General features: G+C 38.9%; 1 protein-coding gene across 1 annotated transcript; it reads left to right on the top strand.

Annotated features, from left to right (window-relative positions):
- The first annotated feature begins 3,454 nt into the window (after positions 1-3,454).
- timm21 (translocase of inner mitochondrial membrane 21) lies at positions 3,455-7,711 on the top strand. The gene is made up of 6 exons (XM_060045100.1): positions 3,455-3,986; positions 4,079-4,141; positions 4,243-4,340; positions 5,923-5,996; positions 6,627-6,732; positions 7,358-7,711. The coding sequence occupies exons 1-6, from the start codon at positions 3,713-3,715 to the stop codon at positions 7,448-7,450; spliced, it is 708 nt and encodes a 235-aa protein (XP_059901083.1). The 5' UTR covers positions 3,455-3,712; the 3' UTR covers positions 7,451-7,711.
- Positions 7,712-10,995: the final 3,284 nt, after the last annotated feature.

Genomic DNA, 10,995 nt, shown 5'->3' on the forward strand with positions numbered 1-10,995 from the left:
CACCTCTCTCATCTTTGGTTCAATCTGTCGACCGATACTGAATGTTTAATGTGTGCCATTTTCGCCCCCAGCCGTTCTACAGTTAAAGTCAAAGTCAAAGTTAATTTTATTGTCAATTAGACCGTGCAACAGTGAGTGCACCGAGCATCGTAATTGCATTTCCCCATTTAACACGTAGCATTCACACACATGACAGAAGGAAGCGGTTTACCCCCTCGCCACACACACACACTTTTATAAACAACTTATATATAATAAATGTCAAATATGATATAACTCTTATGTCAAAATTAACACTGCTTCCTCACTAAACCATTACTACTATCAGTTCTAATCACAGTCTGTGCCGACAGGCAGACAGGAAAGAAGACACTACACTAATTCCACACTTTTACATGCAGCAGAATGTCCTTGTGGCTTTGCATGATATATTATGTGTGTGTTTGGGTTTCATGGTTTGTTTGAATAATTGAGAAGCCCGTTCTTATGACTCTATCGTGTGACACGTTGTGTGAGTTCTTAACGTCAAACCCGTCAGACATCTGCTAAAAGCCTAAACTATGTAAATGTATCTGGAAACATACATCAGCATATTTTATGCTATTGCCCACTTTGAAGCATGTGTGTTTGGCGCAGTCTTATCCTAAGACTAGGGCGGGGAACTCACACAACGTGCTAACCATCATGCAGTGAGCTGTGACAATGTGTTTGTGTCTGTTTTGTGTGCGTCCCCTTATGTCCAACATTATTTTTGCATTGTTTCCATCATGTAGACTTCTTGAGAATAGTGCAATCCTGGATCAATACGAACGGGCGTCAATGAAATATGAAAATATGGAGCGGAAATTTGCACCAGCATGATTCTGATGATGGTGATGAAGGGACACTGGCCAAAAGGATATTGCAAATGAATTAAAGAGCAAGGATGTATGACGAGAACTAGATGAGAAACCTAGTGTGGTGTTAGGGGAAGGAGCATAAACTCTAGAACGGAGAGAATATTGAAACATGGACTTTAGTCAATAACGTCGTTTATAACGTGTGTAGTTGATGGCAGATTGTCAAAGCCAAACTTGAAAGCTATGGATATTTTAAAAGGAATTTGTTTATAAAACAACATTTGGGATAACAAATGTTAAGGTTGATAACAGGATTCAATTGATTAAACAGCTTTGGATTAATCGAGCATGCATTTCTTAAGTTTGTAGCGTACATGATTTGAATGAGATATGATTATCACTTGCATTTTGTCAATTCTTTGGAATATGATGTGTTTAAATGGTAATGACTTCAAATAAATACAGTTTATCACTAACCTCATTCAAATGTAAAATTTTTGGAATAGCCAAAAATGACAATTTTAGTACAATAATACAAGACATAATTGTAGGACATATGCATGCTTTTAATATATTATTTAAACCATTAACAGACTAACATTGAGATTTGATAGCATCAACTAATAGTTATTTGACTATAACTTAAGCTAATTAAAAATATTCTGATTTAATTGAATTGCATGCTATATATTAACAAATAAAAAGCCAACATACATCAGACCACCCATTTTCATTTTAAACCCCCCTTCAAAAGCCTTAACTATTGAAATATTTTTTTGCATTGTGGTTAAGTTCATACAACTACTAACCACTACAAAGATTACTTTTTTTTTTTATTCAAACCGACTTTTTTACTTAGACAAATTGAAAGACGGATCATTTTTTGGGATATCTTCTAAGATGGATTTTATGATGCTTTGTTAAAAAAATACTAAAATAAAAAAATATATTATATAAAACTAATAAATAAAGTTTGCCCTTCCTTTTGTTTGTTTATCCACTTCTTTTGAGAGGGTGTGGTACCTGCGTCACGTATCGTTGTTTTCTGGAGCTATTACCTCGCAATCAATCATCAACGCTTGTTATTCATGCTATCAGATTTCAACCTCTGAGAGAATTAGATATTGCTCATATATCAAAATTAATGACCGGATATAAACTAAGATATAATTGATACTGCAAAGTTGGAAAATTGGGGTCCTAAAGAGGAAAATCCAATTTAGACTATTTTGATAATTGAATAATTTTGCAATTATTTTATCAAGCAGTTTTTATCAAAAGTTACCGTTACTTGCAATAATCGTTTATAATAATTGTAAACAAATATGAAGATAATTGCAAATACACACACACACACACACACACACACACACACACACACACACACACGTAATGCTATTTCACTCTGACCTTCACTCTGAAGTAAGTTTCATGAAACCTCTATCTGTCTACCTCTATTGATTTGTTTGTTTACCTATCGGTAGTATCTATATGTATATACAAATATCTATAGTTTATATCTATCTATATTTTCTATATAGACATATGTCTATATATCTATATGTCTATCCATCTATAACTCTCGATGTATGTATTTGTGTTTGTCTCTCTCCCTACACAATATACATCACACAACATTTCAAATGTGTGCGTTGTTTGACCTAACTGACACCTTACTTTATTATTATGTGTGCAGTAAACACGCAAACACACACCTCTCGAATATCCACTTATACCAGCACCTCCTCGCTTATTTTGACCTTTCATTTTCACACATGGAGAGGTTTAGAGTTGAATGTTAACAACCGTGGCCACTGGGAGAGATAGGTCCTGGGTGCGACTGGAAGTAATGGTGTTTTCATCTCTCTACAGATGCCTCAGACAGATGAATCATTCCTCTGCATCTTACCAAGTCTGACACCTTTCGGGACTAACGTTTGACTCCGCTTGTCCATCTTGAACTGTTGACCTGAGCAAGTTTAATGTAGAGTGTTGTGATGAGGAAAAACGTTTTTTGTTTTTTTTTCTGTTTATGACATTTCTAGTGTATGATTCTATAATTTATTTTGTATTATTACAAAGGTGCAATTCCTCCAACTGTGCTTGAAAAGTGGCAAGGGGAAGCAAGCCATGGAACACTAACATAATTTCAGACACTGGACTGAAACTCTCTTGTAAAAAAAAAAAAAAAGAAACCTTTAATGTGCATTTGTTGAATGAATAAAAAACATTCAGTTTTTTACTGTATTTTTTTTCATGATTCCATCAAAATATATTTTATCTGCTGAAATCACGTATTTTTGCATTTAAAAGCCCATTTCAGGGTTTATTTTGTCATTTGATTTTATTTGTGTTAGTTATTTATTTTAATTTGACCAAAGCATTCAGTTTTACCACACAAACACACACCTGTTGAAAAGAGAATCAGAATGTTACATCCAACCATCACGCCCATTTTATATTATTTAATTTTAAGCCAAGAGCATCTTTCATTATTGATACCATGAAGAAATGCTGGAACGAATGTTTTCAATAAAGTGATATAATGAAGATTTGGACAATGGTTGACGTATGTTCCTATTTCATCGGCCCCCATTCTGAACTCCATCTCCCACAATCCCCTCCTGATATGACGTAGAAGGTAAGCGCCACAAAGATTGACAACCACAAGAACGGCGCAAGATCAGTACAGTCCGGCCCGGATACATGCTTTAAAAAGTGTATGTATTAAAACAAAATAACATCCTAGTATGGTCGATCATTTGCAAAAGCTGCATCTACGCCACGAATCGTTGCTGGAAGACAAATCTCCTGTTTCCGCTATCCACGGTCCACTCAGAGCTGACTGATCTGCAGGTCAACAGGATAAAGTCATGGTCTACACTTTGATATTTAAAGCTGCACGTCAGCATTTGCAAAGGACAACAACCCAGTGGCTCGTGCAGCCATGGAAGAGCACGCGCACACACCTGGACCTTCTCCAGCAGAGCAGGTTGGCGGGAGCAGGCTGCACCTGGCTGCAGGCACAGAGGCGCGATCTGTCCCTCGACTCCAGCCATAGAAATCAAAGCAGCCCACAGAGAGAAAGTGGCAAGGTATCCGTCTCTAGACATCAAGGTGGAGTCAAACCTTCCACTGCGCAGAAAGGTACTCCTGCCAATAAGATTGTTATCTGCATGATTAATGAATAAGTAATAATGGTCTTTGAAACTATAACTCTGGCTCTATGTGTGTTGCAGTCAAGGACGCTGGCAGAGACTTCACGTACCTGATCGTTGTGGTCATTGGGCTTGGAGTGACAGGTGACCACACTCAATTGGGGAACCACGTTTCTATTGAAAAGGCTTTTATACTGGCATTCTCGTACGCCTGTATTGAATGTAAACATGTGGTTTTTTTTTAGGGGGACTATTGTATGTCGTGTTCCAGGAGCTGTTCTCTACAAGCAGTCCCAATAAAGTGTATGGAAAAGCTTTTGACAAACTCAAGTCAAACCCAGAGGTAAGACAATCTATGCATTACATTAAACAGACTTTTATCCAAAGCGAATTACAGCAGCAGAGTGCATAGTGCTCCACAACTCATGATATACGCACCAGAAGCTCATATAAGGAGTGTGTGTGTGTGTGTGTGTGTGTGTGTGTGTGTGTGTGTGTGTGTGTGTGTGTGTGTGTGTGTGTGTGTGTGTGTGTGTGTGTGTGTGTGTGTGTGTGTGTGTGTGTGTGTGTGTGTGTTGTTAACGTGCGTGCGTGGCAGTTCAGCCCCATTTGTGCAGAAGTGCCATCCAAAACCACTGCAGAGCTCGATGTCCTTTCGGAAATCGATAAAAGAAATCACTTAAAATATTTAGCAACGTCATTAAAGCACCGGCTGAAATAAAGGAGAGGCTTAACAAAGTATATAGCCGGTTCCCCTGACATGTACATGTCAGCCCATGTACTAATAAAACAATTTTAAATTATACGGCTTAGCAAGGCCGGGCACCTCGGTTTGAGAGGTGGATATTGCTATTGCAAACCAAAAGTATGAGTCATGTTTAATAATGTTAGTGCTGTTCTGTAGAGTAGGCTATGAGGCCGGACAGTTTGGGTGAGCTCACAGATCGCATATCCCCAAAGGACTGTGATATGGTTTAGTGCATTTAGTGTGCGTCCTAAATCAAGCCACACACACGCACACAAACACACACATCCGGTAACGCACACACCTCAAAAAAACCGCACACACATATCTTCAGCCAGGTCACATTGAAACATCAATCAACCAACCCAGGGCTTTGTCGCCACCGTCCTGAAACTTGATGGAACCGTATCCGTGGTTGTGTTCTGACTGACGGCCGCACATAAACATTGTGGAACAGGAATCGCTGATGTTGTGCATGCCCTAAGAAAGAATACTGAACACGAGGATTTTGGTGAATGCAACAACTGTTCTTAGAATGCTTGTCTGAACAATTTTTAGACAAAATCAGTGTGTAATGTCTACAACAAAATACGCCTATAATTAATTTGATGTTCCCAGATGGAAGCGGTGTTAAAGGCACCCAGTGCAACTTTATGTAAACATTCAATGAAAAATAAACATTCAATTTCTAGTCTTTTTTACACGTAGTAAATTTCAATAACTCCATACCATTACATATCGACATTCAAGGAGCAAAGATGAGACGTCGTTGTGTGGTGAGAACTGATAGAAAATCGTAAACAACAACAATCGCCGGTGGGGAGAAGCCATTTTTCCATTGACTGGAAGCCTGCTTTATTTATTGTAGGTTACAAAAAATAAAGAAAATGGCGGCATTGTTGTTGTTATCGATTTTGTATCAGTTCTCACCACACAACAACGTCTCATCTTTGCTGCTTAAATGTCAGTATGTAATGGTATGGAGTTATTGAAACTTACTACGTGTAAAAAAGACTAGAAATTGAATGTTCATTTTTAACCCTCGAAAGTTGCACTGGGTACCTTTAAGGTTTATCGGAGAGACTAATCGTATTATTCATGTGTATAATCATAGACCTGTTTGGATGAATGTCTGTGCCGTGCTTTCATGTATGCGTGCGTCCATTCCTTCCTTCTGTAGGTGATTGGTGCATTCGGGGAGCCAATTAAATGCTACGGGGAGACGACTCGGCGGCAAAGGAGACAGCATGTCAGGTAGAGGTGGCAGCCGGTTCATTTATAATCTGTGTTCCTGCTTTGGACGAGGAAAAGGCAAAGTTAGACAGGCTATTCACTGCATATTTTATATCTTGTTGAGATGTTGACGCCAAGTTACCTCATCGAAAAACATATTTGCTGTAAACTTTTGATTGGAAAGCTGGGTGAATGGTGTCCTAATTGTTGACCTAGTTTGCAATTTTTCCAGTATTCCAGTTTTGTATTTTTCTACATTCAACACATGATCGTACCGCTAAACACCCCTGGGTCCTCTCTCTTTAATTGTGATACGTGTAGCAGAGTGAGAGTGTTTCAGTATTTTTGATCATTTAATAAATAATATCAGATGGTTCTTTATATTAAAAAAAGAAAGCTAAGCGATTTTGTGAGTTCACTCTCCACTTCTTCATGGATACAAGACGAATCCACTCCATCTATTCTCTCCCAGGTGTTATCTATCCATAGGGCTTGAGATAATGCATCTGGCCCTTATATTAGTAGAGCTATTCATGATTTAGTCCTTTCCTGGCGCAAGAAAGACTCGTTAAACAAGCGCTTCCATTCATAGTAGCGGTGACAGAGTATGTGCTTCACCACGGACGTTAACCGACTCTCTCTCCTCTCCAGTCACTCTGAGTACCTGAAGGACGGGCTGAAGCACATGAGACTCAAGTTTTACATCGAGGGATCAGAGCCAGGCGTCAAAGGAACCGTTCATTCAGAATCCAAAGAGGTTTGTACTTTGTAGCTGTTGTTGTTTAAAGGGGCCGACAGACCGCCCAGACCAATGGCCAACTGCCGTTATCCGACCACTCCGTTGCCTCTCGTCTGACCCATTTGGTAGACAAGTGGCATTGAAACACACCGCGAAGACTACTGCCAAATACACAATAGCGTCTGCGCCTGCGCGAGATGCAATAAGTCCTCCTAAACATCGGTTGCCGCTAGTCCACCCCTCCCACACACTGCTCTGGTTCGCTGGTTAACCAATCAGAGCATCCAATGGCTCCAAACCTCAGACCGCGCCAACTCTCTCAGACTTGAAAAGACACTGTCCGCGTGGTTCCAAAAGCTTCCAACACACCGAACTGATTTGTTCCCGAACTCGTCAGTCTCCACAAACGTTTCAGATGGCCCGAGGTTGGGCCAATGCGTTCCAAGCTTTATAGACGTGGCAAACTCGTGTCGTTTAACGGCAAATTTCCATTAGCTTCCACCGGCAAATACAACCCAACTACTGATTTTGTACTACGGGTTAAATAATTCCTGGTCTTTTGTAAATATGCAACATCGTGCTAACGTTCCTCAAGAGACGGCTCTGTTTCTATCGTCATCTCATCTCTTTTGTCCTCTTACAGAATATTGAAACGGGTAAGTACGAGTTCCGGTACATCTTTGTGGACGTGGACGCCTACCCAAGACGCACCATCGTCGTGGAGGACAACCGATGACGTGGAAACCACCGTTGGAATATAACGCGTGCTATCAGAACGTTCTCCACTAAAGACACGCAGGGTTCTGTGTGCATATTCAGATTGAAAGAATCTCTAATGGAGAACTGTGTTGATTTTGTAAATGCTATGAGTCTCATTGATGTTCAGCCTCATGTCCATTACGTTTTATAAAGTATTCGTACAAATGAATTGGGAAATGTTAGCACCTTTTGTAAACTAAATCTTTATATTGGTCTAAATAAATTGTATGTGAATGTGTGATTGTGTTAATGAATTCGTACTTTGTTATGAGGTAAATGATTCTAATAATATGGCACTAGAGCTAGGCCACGCCCCCAGCTCTCCTAAAATCCCAGCCTGAAGTGGCTCATCTGACACTACAGGCTACCTGCTGTGCTATGTGATCACAGGTGGGTTGTTTTAGAACGGCTTCAATAAATAGGATTCTACACCTGTTTGCTCTGAATCACCGTCTTATTTTAGTAAAAGGGGCACCGTTTCCGACCTCGAGTCGTACCCTTTTATTGCTCGCATAAATCTGCTCCCTCACACACCCTGGTGGGCAGCTCAGGAACTGCTGCTGGTTTTATTTCCATTACATGATTGCTAGAGACAGTGACGGACTGGACGGTCTGGCATTCGGAGTACGGTCCAGCTGTAGCCCCGGAGAATAACACCCTGGCGTGACAACCTCGATGGTGACAACAACCCTGGAGCGACGGAAGTACTCCGGCGTAACGGAAGTGATTTATTTTTTAAACTTCTTTTTACACACCGCTAAATTGGATACCAAAGATGAACCATGGAAGTAAGTGTGACTGCCGATATGCTTAATATAGCCTGTTGAGTAGTATTCATGTCAGTGAATGGGGTAACACAAGGGGTAACACTGTCGTTTTTAATTGGTCGTCAGGAAAAAAAACATAAGGGGTAACACTGTCGAAATGTATCAAATAAAACATAGGGGGTAACACTCGATATTCATCAAATGAAGCATAGGGAGTAGCACTGTCGTTTTTTATTGGTCGTCATGAAAGAAAAACATAAGGGGTAACACTGTTTTTTATTGGTCGTCATGAAAAAAAACATAAGGGGTAACTGTCGTTCTTTATAGGCCGTCATGAAATAAACATAAGGGGTAACACTGTCGATATTTATAAAATAAAACATAGGGGTTAACACTGTCGTTTTTAATTAGTCGTCATAAAAAAAAACATAAGGGGTAACACTGTTGTTTTTTATTGGTCGTCATGAAAAAAAGCTTAAGGGGTAACACTGTTGTTTTTTATTGGTCGTCATGAAAAAACACATAAGGGGTAACACTGTTGTTTATTATTGGTCGTCATGAAAAAAAACATAAGGGGTAACCGTCGTTTTTTATCGGCCGTCATGAAATAAACATAAGGGGTAACACTGTCGATATATATAAAATAAAACATAGGGGGTAACACTGTTGTTTTTCTTTGGTCGTCATGAAAAAAAACACAAGGGGTAACACTGTCGTTTTTAATTGGTCGTCAGGAAAAAAAACATAAGGGGTAACACTGTTGTTTTTTATTGGTCTTCATGAAAAAATACATAAGGGGTAACACTGTTGTTTTTTATTGGTCGTCATGAAAAAAAACATAAGGGGTAACACTTTCGTTTTTTTTGGTCGTCATGAAAAAAAACACAAGGGGTAACACTTTTGTTTTTAATCGGTCGTCATGAATAAAAACATAAGGGGTAACACTGTCGTTTTTTATTGGTCGTCATGAAAAAAAACATAAGGGGTAACTGTCGTTTTTTATCGGCCGTCATGAAATAAACGTAAGGGGTAACACTGTCGATATTTATAAAATAAAACATAGGGGGTAACACTGTTGTTTTTCTTTGGTCGTCATGAAAAAAAACACACGGGGTAACACTGTCGCTTTTAATTGGTCGTCAGGAAAAAAAACATAAGGGGTAACACTGTTGTTTTTTATTGGTCGTCATGAAAAAAAACATGAGGGGTAACACTGTTGTTTTTTATTGGTCTTCATGAAAAGAAACATAAGGGGTAACACTGTCGTTTTTTATTGGTCGTCATGAAAAAAAACACAAGGGGTAACACTTTTGTTTTTAATCGGTCGTCATGAATAAAAACATAAGGGGAAACCCTGTCGTTTTTTATTGGTCGTCATGAAAAAAAACATAAGGGGTAACTGTCGTTTTTTATCGGCCGTCATGAAATAAACGTAAGGGGTAACACTGTCGATATTTATAAAATAAAACAGGGGGTAACACTGTTGTTTTTCCTTGGTCGTCATGAAAAAAAACACACGGGGTAACACTGTCGCTTTTAATTGGTCGTCAGGAAAAAAAACATAAGGGGTAACACTGTTGTTTTTTATTGGTCGTCATGAAAAAAAACATAAGGGGTAACGCTGTTGTTTTTTATTGGTCGTCATGAAAAAAAACACAAGGGGTAACACTGTCGTTTTTTATTGGTCACATGAAAAAAAACACAAGGGGTAACACTGTCGTTTTTATTCGGTCGTCATAAAAAAAAACATAAGGGGGAGCACTGTCGTTTTTTATTGGTCGTCATGAAAAAAAACAAGGGGTAACACTGTTGTTTTTTATTGGTCGTCATGAAAAAAAGCATAAGGGGTAACACTGTCGTTTTTTATTGGTCGTCATGAAAAAAAACATAAGGGGTAACACTGTTGTTTTTTATTGGTCGTCATGAAAAAAAGCATAAGGGGTAACACTGTTGTTATTTATTGCTCGTCATGAAAAAAACAATAAGGGGTAACACTGTTGTTTTTTATTGGTCGTCATGAAAAAAGACATAAGGAATAACACTGTCGTTTTTTATTGGTCGTCATGAAAAAAACAAAAGGGGCAACACTGTCGTTTTTTATTGGTCGTCATGAAAAAAAACATAGGGGGTAACTCTGTCGTTTTTTTCGGGCCGTTTTGGAAAAAACATAAGGGGTAACACTGTCGTTTTTTTCTGGCCGTTTTGAAAAAAACATAAGGGGTAACACTGTCGTTTTTTTTGGGCCGTTTTGAAAAAAACATAAGGGGTAACACTGTGGTTTTTTTCTGGCCGTATTGAATAAAACATAAGGGGTAACACTGTCGTTCTTTTCTGGCCGTTTTGAAAAAAACATAAGGGGTAACACTGTCGTTCTTTATGGCCGTCTTGAAAAAAACATAAGGGGTAACACTGTCGTTTTTTTCGGGCCGTTTTGAAAAAAACATAAGGGGTAACACTGTCGTTTTTTTCTGGCCGTTTTGAAAAAAACATAAGGGGTAACACTGTCGTTTTTTTCTGGCCGTTTTGAAAAAAACATAAGGGGTAACACTGTCGTTTTTTTCTGGCCGTTTTGAAAAAAACATAAGGGGTAACACTGTCGTTTTTTTCTGGCCGTTTTGAAAAAAACATAAGGTGTAACACTGTCGTTTTTTTCTGGCCGTTTTGAAAAAAACATAAGGGGTAACACTGTCGTTTTTTTCTGGCCGTCTTGAAAAAAACATAAGGGGTAACACTGTCGTTTTTTTCGGGCCGTTTT

The sequence above is a fragment of the Gadus macrocephalus genome, chromosome 23, assembly GCF_031168955.1.
Source record: "Gadus macrocephalus chromosome 23, ASM3116895v1".
Classification (NCBI taxonomy): domain Eukaryota; kingdom Metazoa; phylum Chordata; class Actinopteri; order Gadiformes; family Gadidae; genus Gadus; species Gadus macrocephalus.